This window comes from Truncatella angustata (assembly GCF_020726525.1).
Source record: "Truncatella angustata strain MPI-SDFR-AT-0073 chromosome Unknown BKA67scaffold_7, whole genome shotgun sequence".
Lineage (NCBI taxonomy): Eukaryota > Fungi > Ascomycota > Sordariomycetes > Amphisphaeriales > Sporocadaceae > Truncatella > Truncatella angustata.
This window is the reverse complement of record NW_025763387.1, coordinates 797,175-814,580: the sequence shown is the minus strand read 5'-3', so window position 1 is coordinate 814,580 and position 17,406 is coordinate 797,175. Positions and strand designations below refer to the sequence as shown.

The following is a 17,406-nucleotide window of genomic DNA, read 5'->3' as shown; positions in this document are numbered from 1 at the left end:
AATGCAAGAATGGAGTTGTAAAAAGACACGGCTTGAAGTTTGTCCACACGACATTCTCACTAGCTTGCATCCACGGTGGGAATGAGTTGCACGAGCGATTTCGTTTACTCCATAGCAGATTGGCCCAGCAACCAGGACCCACCAAATCTCTTCACCAACCTTACTCCATACTGGATGACCACCTACGGCAATGGCTGCGGCCACAAGCCCCGGCCGAGAGCCCCCCCGAAATCCGCTAAAAACGTCGCCTGCAGGTGAAGCTTACAATCAAAATGCCCCACAGAAGCACTCAGTAAAGGTCAATCAAGCTTGAGGTCAGGCAATGGGTTAATTAGTTTCTGGATGACCTCAATCCGACTTGCCAACGTGCAGAGAGTCCATACACACCCTGCTGTAGCCTGTAGCTGAGGGAACCACTCGGTCCGACCGACAACACTGACCTTGTATAAAAACCATGCTTGCGATATAAAACGATAGATACCTACGCAAAGCCCGAGTGCTTATGTCCTGGCAGTCGAATCACGAGAACCACACACCTAGGGTTTCTACCGGCTTTGGAGGAAAGATGGTCGCACTGCCTCTATTCAAGCTTGCATCTCTGTTCGTCAGGCATGTCTCCAAATATGGCGCTGTAAGTCCAAGTCCAAGTCCATGTCCAGGTCCATGTCCCTCAGTCCTGTAATGCCCACCAATGGCAACGGACCAAATGCTCATCGCAGCCCATGCACAGAATCGCATCAAGCACCAAGCGCACGAACATCCCGCCTTCCGAGCATGGGCGGCCAGAGGTGGCCAAGCCATACATCAGCTCAATATGCGAATGTCGGTAGCCCTTCTCAGAAACCCCGAGGCCGAGCAAAGAGCCAAGGAGAAGGCAGAAGCTCCGACAGTAAAAACGGAAGAACAAATAAAAAAGGACGAAGAGTTCAAGGCAAAGCATGGAATAACACCTGAGGAGGCCCGACTAAATGCCAAGAAGCGGACAAACATCTTCACAGTCTGGAGGCGGAAGTTCAGGCCATTGCCAGAGCCAAAGGCCGTCGATCTCTTTGCCGACGTCATCGGCGACGCCTTCATCTTGTCAGTCGCCATCACATTGGTCATCTATGAATGGTACAAGTCGTCTACAAAGCCCGACCACAACGCCGAAAAGATTAAAGAACTCAATGCCAAATTGGAGGCACTCGAACAGGAGCGCGAGAACGAGAGGAAGCGCCAGGAGAGCAGGATATTACAGATGGAGGAGGCCTTGAGGGGGTTCAAGGATCCCAAAACGAAGAAGCCGCTGCTGCCTCCAGCGCCAACTGCTACTCTCACACCAATAACATCTCCACCCGCCTCGTAACAGCCGCATTGATCAACCTATTGTCTGAGGGCTTCTTTGCGCTAACCTCGCATCCTCGCGTTTTATGGCCTGCCCGAGAGGAAAGCATATAGCAGCTCGTGCTGGAGGGAGAATCTATCTCACTCGCGGACCCCAGGAACAGACGGACAGTAGAGTACAGTCGAGAAGTTCCCTGATGTATATACCAAGTCTCAACTCAAACAGAATCAAATATAGTGATACCCAGTATGTTTTCTTCTTCTTTTCTTCTCGTCTACTGCTCATATCAAGCTGGAGTTGGTTCGGCTAGCAGAAAGAGGATGCGAGAGCTATCGACATTGTATACGAGAGCTATTTCAACTGCAAACAATAAATAAAGACGAGGACCTTACAACAGCAGTGTGCCCCGACAGCGGCTGTAATTTGATATATTAATATCTGAAACTACGGCATTATGTGGCAGGTTGTGGTGTTTCGATACGTTACTTCATATCATGGCTTCGTGGTGTTCATCTAGCAAACAGTCCAATACGCACTGGATTAATTGAGACGCAAGTATATGTACCCACCTCTTCTACCTGGGGTCAAGAGTCGTTTCTGTTTTGCTGTACAAAGCATTGGGAAGGTACGAACCAGTACTGATGGGTCTAGACATTATATCTCAAAAACGCCCACACGGCAAAAGACAACTTTAAAATCTTTTGTACTTATATGTACAGTGAACGAAGCTTGGGGTATTAGTTTCACTACTGTTTCCTAGGTTCAACTGCCAACCATCTTCTTCAAGTTCATTCTGTTCGAACGTCAAACCCACATTAACAGAAGTAGACTCTCATAGCCGCTTCGTACAACCTAGCACAACATTGATCCCTCACAAACGAATTTGTGACAAAATCTTCAGCGGGCCATCAAGTAATTTGGCGACTGAAGATTGCGGCCTCCGTAGTGGTGTGGAGGAGGTCATGGATTACCCCTTGATTTGTTCGTCAATACGCAAGAGGCCTGATTGGGCCTCACTTTTCCCAGCGCTTCTGCAGAGTAGCAACCCAACAGGACGCTGGAAAGGTACCACGAAACTTCCAAATAACCTCTGATAATTCTAAGCGCTTGGCGCTTGATGATACTGACTTTGGTTGCCAGAAGCGAAACTTGACACTCACGATCTCGCCGTCCCATTACATTTGTCAGGTCAAACAGCTCGTCTTCATTTCTGCGCCATCTGCTTATCACCCCAGGAAGTTGATTCGCTCGAAACACGCAAGCGCATAGAGAGGCTGTACAATCTCAATGGCGGCCAGTACGTAGCTATTGTACTCTTGATGGAGCAGCACCAGGGTAGTAGTGATACAGCTATGATGATGAAGTTGCAAATAGAGTAAGTTCTGCACCTCAAGTGAAGCCGCCACCATTTTCATGCACTCTCTACCTTGTCTACTAAAGCATCTTTGACCAAAAATAGGCTCATGAGTGGTTTGGAGATGCCCATAATCCCACTTTCGTCTACAAGGGAACTGCCAGCGACAATTATGGCATTTCATCGCCAACTGATGACAAGCGCAGCCCCCATCAAACAAGCAGTCACAGCCCGTTGCCTGCTGTCTCATTGTTCGGAAATTCATCATCTGGGCGAACATACAACAAATCTACTCAGTGATATTACAACGGATTTTAGAGACCTTGTTCATAAAGCAACCACGCTAGAGGGCCAGCAAAATCTCCGAGACTATCTGGGCAACGATGCTGAGCGAGTGATCAAATTCTGGCAGGACGAGTATCTTGTTGAGTGAATAGAGAGACCTGCACGTGCCATGTGAGTTGGCGAAGAGCACAGAGGAAGAGCTCAATAACATAGTTATTAATAGTAGGAATGGCTAAGCCGTTCATGACCAGTCTGCATCCTAATATGCATGTGACCTGCGACCAGGTTCCAATATGTTGAAAAATGGCACATCAACGCATATCGCGGAAGCAGTTAAAGGGCCGACATGCAAGCAAGAGCCAGGCCACTTACATATTTGACCGCCAAAGAAGTCACCCATCATGCTATCAATCTAAGTCGTGGCAATCATAATGATACACACTATATACTCACATGGACTGCAAACAACTAAACGGCTGGAAATTGTCCAGGAGTTGTGTTCTCGGACTGTTCCCGGACGCTTTTTGTGACGTGATCCTATTCCCGGCCTTGATTGCTACCCGAAGGATATTGGGCGCCTTCATCGACCTCTCAACCATCACCACGTCGAAAAGTAGCTTTTCGACTGCTTGTATATCAACGAGCGATAGGATAACTAGAAACCCAACGGTGATCGGCATGGACACTATCCATACTTACAACGATAAGTCGCTTCGGTCTTGCCGGCCGGCATCGCCTAATGAATTGAGTTCAAGCAAGTCTGTCACAATATTCAGCAAATGCCGTGATTGAGTGAAATAGGCGAAAATTATCCAGACATGGATCGGGACCGAGTCGGACATATTCTCCGAAATAAGTGTAGACTTGAATCTAGGAATGTTTAGGGTGTAGCCCGGACTATATATCGAGCATCTAAGTAGCACATCTACTCACTCACTGTGGATTATCATGGTTCATATCTTGAAATCAGATCTTGGTATTGACAACTAGTCAAGTGCGGGGAGGGTAAAGGTGAGTTCTCATTGGTGAAGATCATAAAGACTGACCACAAGTTGCCAACGATTTGATATTTTGCCATGTGTTCGTCCCTAGTCACAACCAATGATATTCTAGGAGTAGCCGCCGACGAAATCGACATTTGCCTATGCAGCTCCCTACGGCACACCGCATCATTACCTGCATATTGATGACTCGGAAGTCGGCCATTACTTCTTCGAGAACAACTTGAAGAAAGACACAGATGGACGCACATTACTATCACGAATTGTGACTGTGGTGAACATAAATGTGCCAAAGGCTCTAAGGTTAGTGCATAGTAATTGCTGCCACTTGGCTGTTCTTGGCTGCAAGGGCTCCCTTCTGCCAGTCTTTTGAGGGCTCTGAGTTTTCAAGCGTTTCCGGTTCATTGAAAGTCGAGGGAAAATAATTGCTGAAAGTAGAATCACTGCACAGCAAAATCACGGATATATCGGCTCACGCCGTTCAGCAACTTCATCCCATTTGTACTACCAAAATTTCCCTGGCATATGTCTTTCAGATGACGGACTTCAAACAATAAACAACTTGAGAGCTTCAACATCTGAACTCGGAAACCCCCAAAATACCTCAAATGCTCATGAGACGATTGTGAGCCATCGTCCGACATCAAACGACTAATTTTGTGGTTCACCAAAGTCATGTTATGGTAGAGACGTGTGGATACTATTGGGAAGTGGTTGCTGCGACGAACAACCCAACCCCTGTCTAGATACCCGTTGCGTTGGTGGTGTGGCCCACAATCTTTATCTGACCATCAAACCCCATCTGCCTCAGTTGCGAAACTCTCACGTCTGAGCTCAACCTGATCGCCTCCAGGGTGGTGTCGCAGGCGCTCAGATGGCATCAATGCCTTCTGCTATCTGAAATGCATTACAACTTGGGAGGAAACATGCTTGATGCTATTAATATTACCACACTGTCAGGTGCGACGAAGCAAGAATAAGGTGAGAGGTTGGTGATGCAAGCCACGATTTATTGTGTGAGCCCCCAGCTTGCAATGTTGGACAAAAGATGGGGTCCGGATGCTACCTATGTACTGTAAGTACCTACGTACTATGGAATGACTAGAAACCTAACATTTCTCCGAGCACATGGAGTCCCTGGTTTGCTGAGTATAAGTTCTTTAATAATGCCATTTGCCTATGATTTAGGTTGCCAATCAGACGCATTCGGACAGATCGGGACAACCTTTTGTCAATGACCGGTTCCAGTGTTCCAGAGTTCCAGTAGCAGGCATTTCATGGTTGGCACTAAGTTTTCTTCAACAACTATCCTGGAATGTATGGTTACAATATCCATCACGACCTCGCATGATGGAGGTGGGCAGAAGCGGGAAGCACGCAGCACTTGCCTCTCAAGTGCCTGCAACGCGGTGGAATGGCCCTGGTGATCCGGGGTCACCCCTTGTCAGAGTAATGCATAGGCTCTGTAGAGCGGCGGCGTTAGGACTTCTAATTGGCTCTAGGGTGACATCTAACCGCCGTTCTCAAGCCCAATCACCTTAAGACTCCCACACCTGTGCTATTCTCGACCACCACTATCGAAACCACAATTATCGAGATGCCCAATACCTGTTCTTGCAGCATGCTGCGCAACCGCCTTACTCGTACTCAAGGGTCCGCGCTCAGGTACCCAAGCCTGCTGTACCCAATCCTGACGTGCACATGGCTGTACCCGCCCGCTATTTCTCACCGTTGCCAACCTCGATAGTCGTCGAGTTCTAGCCCACTTTCGGACGAAATGCTCTACTTGCATATCATGAGACCTGCAAGACTCGCTGCGCTTCTCTCCGATCTACCCCAGTAGCCCCATTGCCTGCCATGTCTACAGATTCTACGCGCTCTGGTATTGGTTCCATGTCGTCTAATGGCGGTCTCGGCCGTGGCTGATGATACTCTGCATGTGCCCACAACGAACCCCCATCCAGGCCTGTCAACTCTTAAAACTCACATACCTCCACATGTCTGAGGATCTACGCACTCTTACAAGAAATGCCTGCGGTTGCCTCATAATACCCCTTCCCTCCCTGGTAACGGGTTTTGTCTGATCTTCAACCCTTCTTTAATGCGACGACGCAGAGTCGCAAACGCATGAACAGACTCCAGCACAAGCTTCAACGATCCAAGCTAACGGGCCATCAACCACAGACCCATAGACACACAAAGCAGCAGATCATACTAGCCTCAAACAACCGAATCTTGGATCAGGAAAGACATGCCTCATTGCGGCTCAACATTAATAATCTTATCCTGAATAAGGTTTTGAAGGCCTGTCCTGCCTCCCTCAGTCCTACTAGGGATTTAATCCAGACGTCACGGAAACGAGGAATGCCGCTCGGATGCCCGCTGTCATTATAGATCGGATTACTAGAACCTGGATCTCAAACGAAGCATTACCAACGTCTGAAAGCGTCATCCCAGCAGGGCATCGTCTCTTCTGATACAAGCTCTACCAGACCGGGGGCACCGCTCCCCACCTTTCCTCCTCTACCTCGCCCACGGACAGGAACCAAGGCCGTCCGAACATCCAATATAGTCTCTCGCATACCCTCCGCAGGTCGGTTGGTCAGCTCTTGGCCTCCTCTCTCTTCTCTTTCTTAGTTGCCAGCGCTGTGCACTCGCCTTCGTCGGTAACCATTCTTTTAATATCGACAACTTTGTATTCCACAATTCGTCTTGCGGGTCCGGCTACCTTGCATTCTTTTCCCTTTTCGATTTACCTATTGTATTACTGAGAGACGGTGGACGCTTTGTTAGCCTTCGTTTCCTTCTTTGCGCGTGGGATCAGTGTTGGTTACCTGGAACTTTACTTTTTTCTTTTTCTTTTCGGCATCGACACTTGAGACTATTGGGCAACCTGGGACGACCAAACAAGGCGGGGAAAAAACCTTGAAAAACTATCAAGATCTAAAGACCGTGGAGAAGATATTCGGACGAAAATCAGCTTCAAAAGTAAACCGCCAAAATGGGAAGACTTATCAAGAACCACTGGGCAAGACTCATCACCTTGACTGCTGGCGTGTGTAAGTGAACCCCCTCTCATATCAGTGTTTGTGGTAAGCTAACAGTGCAAATAGACCAGATTGCTGCCGCTCTTCAGGGTTTCTTCTGGCCGAAGATTTTCTTCGACTTTCTGACCAAGACTCTCGACCCGGCAGTGAAGCCTTTTCCAACATTGCAGATCATCAACTTATTAATGGGACTATGGATGATAGCTTGGGAGTACCCCATTGTGTTCGTTGCTGGCTCTGGTCTCCACCGCAGTCTAGAGGCCCGTCTTGCGGCGCTGCCTCTGTTCGCTCTAGCTGCTATCCTCACGTACCAGGGCACCAATGCTGGTCTCTACTACTTGATTGCTATGGTGATATATTTTTGGGCGTACAGTGAAGGCGAGGTGAGCTTTACATTCTGTTTGGGTCATATTACAGTCATGAGTACTAATTGAACTATCAGATGATCTGCGCGAAACCCTGGACTCTTCCTCAGAGAGGTAGCCGTAGCAAGGCATAGTCGCAGCATTCTCAATATATCTCCCTGTTATGAGGCGACAAGGTAGCCGCTTGGATGGACTTGCATCATGACTTCGAGTCAAAGGGACCCCCCGTTTGCATACCTCTATTTTTCAGAGCGGACATCATTCTACGACTCTCATCATACATGGATTTCGGCGTTTACATATTTTCTGTTTTACTCACGACTCACGTCACTTGATTTTTCGGGAAGGACTCGATAAAAGGGGGTGGTCACACGAGTCTAGGGGGTGCGAGGAGGATGAAAGCCTATTATGGCGATGACACGGAAGAGGGAACTACAAGAGAAGGCCATGCCGCCAGCCCACATCCAGTATTCGGGCTTGGTGCTAGCGAATGGCCAGGAGATTGAGGGGGAGAAAGGCTATCTACGAATAAGAAGAACTCTAAGTCATCGAGCTTAACAAACTCCGCCCCATCGATGACGGTTCCTTCAGCGTTCAGCAGGCTCAAAAATAGCAATAGGTACCTAATACTCCGGAATTAGACAGAAATTCGAAGCAAGGAAAAAACCCCCATCTAACAATACTCGCCTTCGCCCCGGCTTCCCGTAGCGTGAGTGAATGTCTATTCGTCTCTTCCTCCCTCCCCCCACATCTTTTCCCGCCAAGCCCAAACTTCTTAGGACGTCTCAGAGCGAGTCATCGCAAACCAGACTCAAGACGGTGTCGGTTTCATCCGATTCCTCTGGCTTTTAAGACCAGAAAAGACGTTGGGGTTTCAAAAGACTCGAAAAAAAAAAAGTCCTTGACCCCCTTGGGACGTTACCCTGGGTGGATACAACCAATATGTAGAGGGCTGTGCTCGGATCGGACCCCGGTCCATGATGAAACTTGAGGCTCAAAAGACAGATCGGCACCGGTTGCAAGGTAGTGTAGGAAGGATACCTTATCCTCTTTTAATTTCCGTAGGGCTTGAAAGATCGGTAGGAATCAATGAGGAGCCTCCGGCAACTCGGCTCTCCCTGCGTCATGTTGGGGAGGAGCTGACAGCTGACATCTGACTTGTGCATGGGTGTTTGTTTCGCGCCTGGTTCTCTGGGGGAGCGTTATGCTAAGAAGGGGGAGGGGGATGTTCGGTGACTAATTGATTGATATCGCTTTAAGGCATCGTCTGACAGAAAACCTCTGGAGTGAAAACCAAGCTGGTTTCTTTCCTCCATAACGGATGTATTGCGAGATGGGGGATGCTGCTGTTTGGAGCCCACCACGAGACTTCGTGGGCACGGTACTCCCGCCCGCTCGCCCGGTACCTGCATTTTGTTGGATTGTACATTGTGTCTGGGCGCTCTGGAACAAAGTGCATTTCAGTCGTTGACATGTGTTGCGGACAACATAAGAAAACAACTTGTTACATGCAGAAAGAAACTCAGGAGGCCCAGTGCGATTTTGTGCCTATGTACTTCGGATGCGATGTCTTCCTTGAGTGCGGATGCGCCCATTTTGCGTTTGCCTCCCAGCATGGCACCGGTCTAAAGCCTTTAAGCCACTAACTTTCAGTCAAATATATCAAGAAAGGTGCATTGCGGAGGGCGTTGATACTGAAGCCTCGCCTCACTTCAGAAGAACTCCCTCGACGTGGGAAGATGGATAGTGAAAGTTTCACTAAGATTAGGTAAGACGTCGACATTGAGCAAATCGCACCTAGTGAGCTTACCATGATGGAAAGCGACAAATGCTGTGTGATTTTTCTACTCGTACGACTCGCTTGATTTTATCTAGGACTGTGCAAACACAAGCTGCAGTTCCTTCCTTCCAGAGATTGTTCTCATCTGTTTGATATTTACATCAAGAATAGGAGTAATCATATTGGGGGGTTATTAGAGAGAATTTATAATTAGAACAGGCATCTATACACGAGGAACAGACACGTTCATGTTCAGTACGAAATAATATTATTATCGGTTAAGTGGACGGTGACATGCTTTGGGCTAGGGAGCAACTTCGACATCATCCGTATAAACCATTACACACCTACCTCAAATGAAGTTGCCGATGAAGCCCTTTCGGCACTTGCCATAAAACTCAAGGCATCAGTTGTCATCCAATTCAAAATCCAGGCATCGACAGAATAGCAGAAAATTGCTATGCTAGAGGTCGGGCCTGTTAGTTTGAGGCACGAAGTGAAAGGTACCGATGTAGTCAATAGGTAAACATGATCAACAGTATGATTATCCTCTTGCCATACATGATCAATTCTACCGAAATAAAATCATACTACCGTAGTGGTAGTATGTTCACATTGCAAGGGAGAAGACTGTTACTGTTTACGGGTGGTATCATTCGCTAGTATTTAGCTGACATTTTCCCATCATATCATGCGGGGTCCCATTCCGTTCATGCAAATCGTAAAAGCGGCCACACGGCGCATAACATCAATTCCAATCCAGACTGCTAGACTTATCGAGTTCCAGGCTGGCCATTGACGATGGAGCCCAATTGGGCATCGTTCTTAGGACCCTGGCGGTCGGGGAACTATAAAAAAGAAGCAAAGTTAGCAAATCGATCTGGAAGGTGATGTGGGTCTGATTAAGTGGACTAGGAGTGCGAGTGCTTACCTGTGACTCCTGGAAGTTGCCCTTCTCCAAGATCTGCTTAATTACATCTTCCTCCTTGGAAGTACCGAACTCGTTCTCCAGAGTGGACTTGGAAGCACCATCATATTGGCCTTGGTTTCCTTGCCTATTGGTACTCTGTTAGCCAAGTTCCAGGTAGCACAGGACCAGTCTCCCCTGTGCGTGTATGAGGCACACGACCCCGCACCGGGTCGGCAATGTTGAAATTGGTTTGAAGAACTTACTTGTGTGTGACGAAGATCTTGAAAGTAGAGATGAACTGAGCCATGGGGATCGTCTTGTCGCTCTTCCACTGGTTGTAGGCTGAAACGTCATCGACGAAGATGATGAAGTCGTCCTCCTGGCCCTTGAAGTGGACCTTGGTCTGTGTAGCCTCTCCCTTAACCATTTTGACTGATTTGTTGTTGTTTTGGTGAGATGTGTTCGATGTTTGGGGATGTATCTTGTGATACTAAGTCGTGAATTCGTGTTGATTGTGTTGCTTTTTGTTATTGGTTGTTTGAGTATGTGAACAGAGGGAAGAAGGCAGGCTACAAAACATTGGAGAGTGGCATTTATTTACTTTAAAGCTCAAGCAGCTTGGGTCAGGTGCCTGTTTGCTTTCTTTGCCCAGCCGCGTTTAATTTGATTCGATCATGTTCCCCTGCTGTGAGCTCGTTGCCCGCATTCCATATTAATTCGGGAATGCATACGTCATAACAGGCCCAAACTGCCCACAGCCCACCTTGGGTTCCTGCAGCTACAGCTGGTTCAAGCTACCCCGCCATCATTTCAGTGCGAATCACCCCTCTACGTCACTAATGGAGCTTGGACAGGGATCACCGAGCCCAGCTTCCCAGTCTCTCTTTGGTGCAAGTACGTGGTCCTGTACATATTTTGTGCAGACAAAGCATGGCAGTACATGGAATCACGACATGTCAAGTTTCCGACCGAAGAGAATTTTAGCATTCAAAGCGCAATAGAGGAACCGTTTGACGTGGTTGTTCTCTTGGCCGTGTATCGACCGAGACGGGCAAGATAGTTGTTAGAACACAGGGCGAAGCTGACTTCGAATAATAAGATCTCCGCTAACCTAGCCTCCAAACTCAAGCGATGGGCCTCCAAGTTGACAAACAGAAAGAACATGGATCCTATTACACATTCCTAACTTAAGTTAAAACAATAGAATGCTCTACTAATGTGATGACACAACCATACGATGACAGAGGGCACGTGAGAAATCGGCAAATAACGTGCAAAGATCGACAGTCGGCATTGCGGGTATTCCCTCTTCTTTGGGGTAACAGTCAGGTACACACCGGAACCATCAGTGATTTAGTGTCGTAATCTTGGCAGCTAGTTGGCCGCCATGGGTGGGTACTTGCTTGAGACGCTTCTGGAAGTTGTTTGATTATACAGTAGCTAGCGTCACAGAAAGCAATATTACATACGTAGGTAACATCGTGATCGTTGTCGCAACACCTCAAGCGTGCCTATGCAGTCATTTGAAAAACCGCAGAGCCACTTGAACTTGACAGATCATCGGGAATATTGTTAACCATAAAACGTGGGTTCTTCATAGATTCGATGTTTCTGTCGGTGTAAAAGAACGACTTCTACTTTTATCTATATACATTGTTGGGAAACGGCGATTTGTCCAAGCTGTGATCCGTACAACCAATCTCGTTTCCAGTGGGTATTCATGCGCGATCAAGGATGGCCCCTTCCAAGCCACTTAACACGTATAATTCGAGAAAGTTCGTTTGATAAAAATATGAGTATCGGCCAAAAAGAGAAGAAATGATCCGTTTGTAGACCTCCATGTTATTCATTACCGACCCTGTATTCGCTCAGCGGAAGAAGCTTCGGATGGCGCCAGCCACCATACTCCGATTCTTGCCTCCAGGCTTGGCTCGTTTACTAAGCTTTGAAGGGTTCGTGGTCTCTTGAATTGGTCGCTTGGTTTTATGTACCTGGGAAATATTCTCCTTCTGTCTCATTGGAGGTGTTGGTGTGGTAGCCCTGGCGATGAAGGGCTGTGACACACTGTTGACGGATGTAGCTTGTAGAACTGGTGCTTTAAACGACACTTTCTCGTTCACATCCGTCGAATTGAAATTTTCGATATCTTGCCTCGACAGATCCATTTTCCAGACTGTGCTGGAGGATATGTTTGTGTCTGTTGATGGCAACCTCGGGCTGCAGCTACTTGTCCGTTCCGTCGCATCTCTGATCACGGGAAGTCGTCGTATATCATCATGACTCTGGTCGAGATCCAGTATAGAATGAGAGACCTCGCAATTGAGACTGACGAGCGAATCGACAGAATTATTCACTTGGGGCAATTCTTCATCTTTTGCCTTCACTGTACTCACGCTTGCGGAACTGCTAGACCGCTTAGCAAATGAAGTCGTAATGCTTGCTACGCTGAGCTTGCGCATCATTGTTGAAGCCGAGGTACGGACAAGGTGTTCACTCCTAGACCGGGCTGTTATGCCAGGAAATGGTAGAATGTTTCGAGTCCAAACATCAGACAACTGCGCTTCCAGCCTTGCCCGGTCCCCACGTGGTGGCGCTAGTATTGGTATTCTCGAGGTTGTCGTCAATAACGACTGAGAACGGTTGATTGGTGATCCAGAAGTTGAATTGGACGAGTCTTTCATAGTGGTAGTGTGCTTCAAAATCACCTGACACAGAGGAGATTTGGGACCTACTGTCATTGCTCGGTGAATTGATAAACGACGAGCAACGGATCCTGTATTGATATATCAGCAAATTGATTGCTCAGCAAGAAAGATAGCGACATACCTGGCTTTCCGAAAACCGTACCGAGGCTTTTGATATTCAAAAACAGTGAGCTGCAGAAAAGCGGTTCCCCAGATTCCTGTGCCTCGTTGGGAATAGATCTGATTAAGCGGTTTCTCCATTCGTGTTCTTCCTTGGGTGTGCACGCCGTCATAATGATTTCGTAGAGCTGATGATCGATCTCAAACACGAGCTTCCAAGAGAACGGTGCGGAATGGCATTGCAGACCTGCAATCTATTAGATTTGTTTGAACCCAGCCAGTTTATTACTAACCTCTACCATTATCAGCTTCCTCGATTCTGATTGTGTTCAGACCGATACACGCCTGGATCGTGTATAATTGATCACCTTTGGAGGCAGTAGCCAGACATAGACATTCTCTGTACAGCAGACAAACCATGTACTGTCCTTCTACGCCCCCTCGTGTTTGCCAGCAAATATGGAGGGCACCACATAACTTGATCTGGCCGAGAGAACGGATTGTTGTTTTGAGCGCAGCGTCAAAACTCTGTTTACTTCATTAACATACGTAATGTTCGAACGGATAAAAGAGCATACCTGGTTTGGAAACACCAGGCGATCTTGTAATAGCCATGTTGTTTCCATCGTCACTTTGACAGAAGGGTCATCGGTGGCTCTATTAATCTCAGAGGTAGCTTCGCGGAGCCGGGCCAGAACATTTTCAATTTCTGCATGAGCGTGAGGGCAATCGCAGACCGGCGTATATTTGAGGAGCTCGGCAAAAAGTAATGGATATCTACAAATTCTTTGGATAGGCTAAAGTATGTCAGTCTTGCTAGCCGGTTAATAAATCAGATCAGGAAATCCCACCTTAACCAAGAGGTCACCAATCGTAAGCGATTTACGGGAACGGTCCAGTTGACGATTTACAGACCCCAGTGATGCTGCAAGAGCTTCGAGCCCCTTCTGATAAGTCTCCCATTGAGGCATGGTTCGTGAAGTCATCGCTACATCTTTGATCATCATCTCGTACTTAGCACCGTATTCCTCGTAGACGAAGAATCGGTGCATCTGGGACATAGTTAGTGGTTCTTCAAATCTAATCCAATTCGTCAGGTCGACTCCCATGATACACTTACTCTCTCTCGGAATATTCTCGATACCTGTACCGCAACATCTGGTTCCGCTGTTATGCCAGGTACGTACTGCAGCCAGGATGCTCCTCCAGTATCTTCTGGGACCGAATCAAGGCTGTGCCATCTTTGGTGATGTGACGCTTTCCCAGTGGACTTTAATGGGATTGGAAACTGGTCCGGCTGAGTATATTCCGAGTTTGGGACAGCTCGGTGGAGTTCTCCGAGTATACCTTCGTGAAGTTCGACTATGTCTGTTAGGTTACGGTTGATGGAAGACCGCAAGCCTGGGTGTTGTGTTGGTAAAGAGGCGAGTATTGTGACATAGACCTATATCAAGATCAGATCTAGAGGGCTAATTAGATACGAGAAGCAAGTAGCTTACATTCATCAAGAACTTGATATCTCCAATATAGCTCTCCTCTGTAGCAATCAATTCCTCCAGAATCCTTCGACGCTGCAGGAGTCTTTCAATAACAGCTGGATCGAACACACTTCGCTCTGACCGGACACTATCTTCTGAGCGTCTTTCAGCTGACATCGAAGCCCTGCTACCGCGGTCTGTCTTGACATGATGAGATGATATCGCAGTGTTTCGCCGAGACCGTGTGAAAGCGCTCTCGGCGAGACTGATACTTGCGCTTCTCACTCCAAGGACGTAAGCGAAAGAAGAGCCAGAAGACGATCTTCTATGGCTGTGGCATAGAGACCTATCATCTGCAAGGGTCGGAAATGCCCCCAGGTCATCTATACTGTTTTGTGATCGGCGTCTCTGCTGAGCACGGTGTTGTAATGTCTTCATCCATTTCTGAAAAGGCTTGAACGTCCTTGGCAAATCTTTATCACCATCAATACCGTGATCGTCTTCTCCAGATAATAGTCGTGGAAACTCTTCTATCCGATCCAGATACTCTTCCTCCCCAGCACCCAGCGTTAGTCCTAGCTCGGCAAACTTGTCCAACTCTCCCTCTCCTTCTACATTTACAATCGAGGCCAGCTCAACGTCAGGGCGCGATAAGTCAGGAGTAGTACGAGATGTTCTCAGAGCTGTGCGTGGATGAAGCAGCGCTGCCCAGGAGCTCCTCCTGCGAAGCTTTACTGAACTGCTCCGCGAGGAAGGCTTCGGCGGTTGACTGCCTATAACCAGGGCCATGACCACAGATGGCCGGCAAAAGGAAGAACAAAAAAAAAAGAGTTGAAAGATGCTAACTGCTCCCCAAGACACCAAGAGCTCCAAGACAACCAAAAAGCGAGACACGGCGGGAGCCAGGTGTCAAAACATAATGGAAGATGGCCAAAGGAACGACGCAGAAGATGTGAAAACGAAAGTCAAATCATCATCCGCAAACGCCCAGGTCTAAGAAAACCACGTAACGGTCGACCAGTCGTCTGCTACATGATAATGAAAGAAAGAGCGACTAAGCTTAACTTCGGTCTTAGATGGGAAAAAAGTTTAGTAAGTTGGGTAGACTATCTCGGCCGAAGCAAGATGCATGCAGAATCCTACAGGCTAAGGAGGAAGTAGTGCTTGGAGGTGCCTTCCTGCAGGCAATTCTCGTGCTAGGGACCAGAAAAGTGCGTATTGTTTACAGTGAGGTGACACGATCGCGGTGCCCATGGTGACACTCGGGAAGAGACTGCTTCATACCAATCACTACACATGTAGGTAGCATTCCGTGGACGAGATAAAGTCAGAAGATCACAGTGTCAACAAATATGGCTGGGGGGATTGTGTCATGGCTTCTGGTTTTGCGGGGGTGCTAGTTAAGAGACAGGCGTTTTTAGCTGATTCCCCGAAGAGTTCGTAGAGAAGCCAGAAGCGAAATACGCTCACATGTCTCTAGGTTATAGGCATGTGGGAACTTTAAAAAGACCAGAGCCAAACTCGATATGAGTCTTGTTGGAACTTATTAGCTGAATGAAATCGTGCAGTGGATGATCAATACTGTCAAGAGCAAACGAGTTAGCTCCGGCAATGGGCGTCAGGGATGTCCGTAGCACGAATTAGCGACCCGTGGGTTCGGGCCCCGGCGGAATGTTACTCCCCCGCATTGTGTCCCTCATTGTATCGCTCTACGCAGTAATCCGTAAGTGGCCATTGTGAGGTCACTGAGCAACCCCGCCAACCAACGCCTGGAGCAAACGCGCATGATTGCTGGCTAAAGGTCCAACTTCCTGTCAGTCACATTTGCTCGGAGCCTCCAAATGCGACAAGAGGTTCTGGAGACCACAAAACTCCTGTTCCTGAGTCCCTTGTAAATACCATGACTTGATATTCTTCATCTTCGGATAATGGGACGACCATTAAGAATGGACAACATTCATGCACCAACGGTCCCTTCGGGGCCCTCATCACGACCGATCACTAACGGCAATGCGAAACAGCTCTCGTTTGCAGAGCTGTCTGAAAAGAAGGAGAATCTGGAGGCCGAGCTCAAGGCTCTGAGCGGTGTATTAGACTCTCATGGAGTGAACATGGACACACCTTTGACCCGCGATGGTTTCCCCAGAGCCGACATAGACGTCGCCCAAATACGCACGACGCGGTCTCGAATCATCCATTTACGGAACGACTACAAGGACATCATGAATGCAATCGAGAAGCATCTACACGAACACTTTGCTAGTTTGGAGGATGTAGACGACGCACCTCCTGTTGGGACGGGCGCCGGACTGCTAGGCGACAGCATTGTGCAGTCGTTGGAAGAACCGTTTGCAAGAGTTAATAGTGTGGTACCCGACAGCCCCGCTTACACGGCTGGGCTCAAGGCTGGCGACGAGATCCGGAACTTTGGATACGTCAACAAGGGCAATCACGATGGCCTGAAGAAGGTGGCTGAATGCGTTCAGGGCAATGAGAACGTGAGCCACAGCCTATAACCATCTTGATCATCAACAAAGCTAATGAGAATTACAGCAAAACATCTTGGTCAAGATATCGCGGCCAGCCGAGGCAACCAGAAGACAAGAACTTCAGCTCATGCTGACGCCTCGTAAAGATTGGGGTGGTCGTGGAATGCTTGGATGCCATATTCTGCCACTATGAGAGATGATACGAAATGGGAAAGGACTGCAGCATACCAAATACAGGAAAACGAACTGCTGGTACCGTCATCTTTATCACAGCTCTGTTACGACACACCAGATGCTCTTTGTATCTGCGATGGACTCGCACCTTGGAAAGGGTGCCGAGAACGGCAGATCCTGGCAGATCATACAACATGAACAGATGGTAGCATGATCTGAAGTGTGGCCGCGCAAAGGACCTGGGCTACATGAGCTGGAACCTCTATCTTGAGACCCAACCTTTAGTCGTCGGATCCAACCGAAGCTGATTGGGTTTCGACTACAAAGGGAGGACTGCCTAATGCTGCCTAGAGACACGCCCGGTAGATTATTAAGCAGAGTGACTGCCTTGTCAT

The 17,406-nt window shown here is 48.0% G+C and overlaps 7 protein-coding genes across 7 annotated transcripts; 4 read left to right on the top strand and 3 right to left on the bottom strand.

Moving 5' to 3' along the window:
* The first annotated feature begins 281 nt into the window (after positions 1-281).
* BKA67DRAFT_365055 (optic atrophy 3 protein-domain-containing protein) lies at positions 282-1,614 on the top strand. Its single transcript, XM_046096448.1, has 2 exons — positions 282-631; positions 731-1,614. The coding sequence occupies exons 1-2, from the start codon at positions 503-505 to the stop codon at positions 1,343-1,345; spliced, it is 744 nt and encodes a 247-aa protein (XP_045954988.1). The 5' UTR covers positions 282-502; the 3' UTR covers positions 1,346-1,614.
* A 571-nt stretch (positions 1,615-2,185) lies between these two features.
* BKA67DRAFT_365057 (uncharacterized protein) lies at positions 2,186-3,186 on the top strand. Its single transcript, XM_046096449.1, has 3 exons — positions 2,186-2,389; positions 2,465-2,699; positions 2,784-3,186. The coding sequence occupies exons 1-3, from the start codon at positions 2,287-2,289 to the stop codon at positions 3,109-3,111; spliced, it is 666 nt and encodes a 221-aa protein (XP_045954987.1). The 5' UTR covers positions 2,186-2,286; the 3' UTR covers positions 3,112-3,186.
* Positions 3,187-3,279: 93 nt separating this feature from the next.
* On the bottom strand, positions 3,280-3,723 carry BKA67DRAFT_574929 (uncharacterized protein). The gene has a single exon (XM_046103462.1). It carries the CDS (start codon positions 3,641-3,643, stop codon positions 3,413-3,415), a length of 231 nt encoding a protein of 76 aa, XP_045954986.1. The 5' UTR covers positions 3,644-3,723; the 3' UTR covers positions 3,280-3,412.
* Positions 3,724-6,965: 3,242 nt separating this feature from the next.
* Positions 6,966-7,510, top strand: BKA67DRAFT_594060 (uncharacterized protein; the record flags this gene model as incomplete). Its single annotated transcript, XM_046105014.1, has 3 exons — positions 6,966-7,023; positions 7,078-7,394; positions 7,454-7,510. 3 exons carry the CDS (start codon positions 6,966-6,968, stop codon positions 7,508-7,510), a joined length of 432 nt encoding a protein of 143 aa, XP_045954985.1.
* Positions 7,511-9,789: 2,279 nt separating this feature from the next.
* BKA67DRAFT_574921 (shwachman-Bodian-diamond syndrome protein) lies at positions 9,790-10,885 on the bottom strand. Its single transcript, XM_046103461.1, has 3 exons — positions 10,330-10,885; positions 10,088-10,211; positions 9,790-10,004 (listed from the first exon to the last, which is right to left on the bottom strand). The coding sequence occupies exons 1-3, from the start codon at positions 10,491-10,493 to the stop codon at positions 9,930-9,932; spliced, it is 363 nt and encodes a 120-aa protein (XP_045954984.1). The 5' UTR covers positions 10,494-10,885; the 3' UTR covers positions 9,790-9,929.
* Positions 10,886-11,934: 1,049 nt separating this feature from the next.
* On the bottom strand, positions 11,935-15,137 carry BKA67DRAFT_538510 (uncharacterized protein; the record flags this gene model as incomplete). The annotated part of the gene is made up of 7 exons (XM_046100478.1): positions 11,935-12,839; positions 12,893-13,117; positions 13,164-13,398; positions 13,449-13,667; positions 13,722-13,922; positions 13,991-14,314; positions 14,370-15,137. The coding sequence occupies 7 exons, from the start codon at positions 15,135-15,137 to the stop codon at positions 11,935-11,937; spliced, it is 2,877 nt and encodes a 958-aa protein (XP_045954983.1).
* A 1,157-nt stretch (positions 15,138-16,294) lies between these two features.
* Positions 16,295-17,030, top strand: BKA67DRAFT_661447 (uncharacterized protein; the record flags this gene model as incomplete). Its single annotated transcript, XM_046107811.1, has 2 exons — positions 16,295-16,846; positions 16,902-17,030. The coding sequence occupies 2 exons, from the start codon at positions 16,295-16,297 to the stop codon at positions 17,028-17,030; spliced, it is 681 nt and encodes a 226-aa protein (XP_045954982.1).
* Between the last annotated feature and the right edge of the window lie 376 nt (positions 17,031-17,406).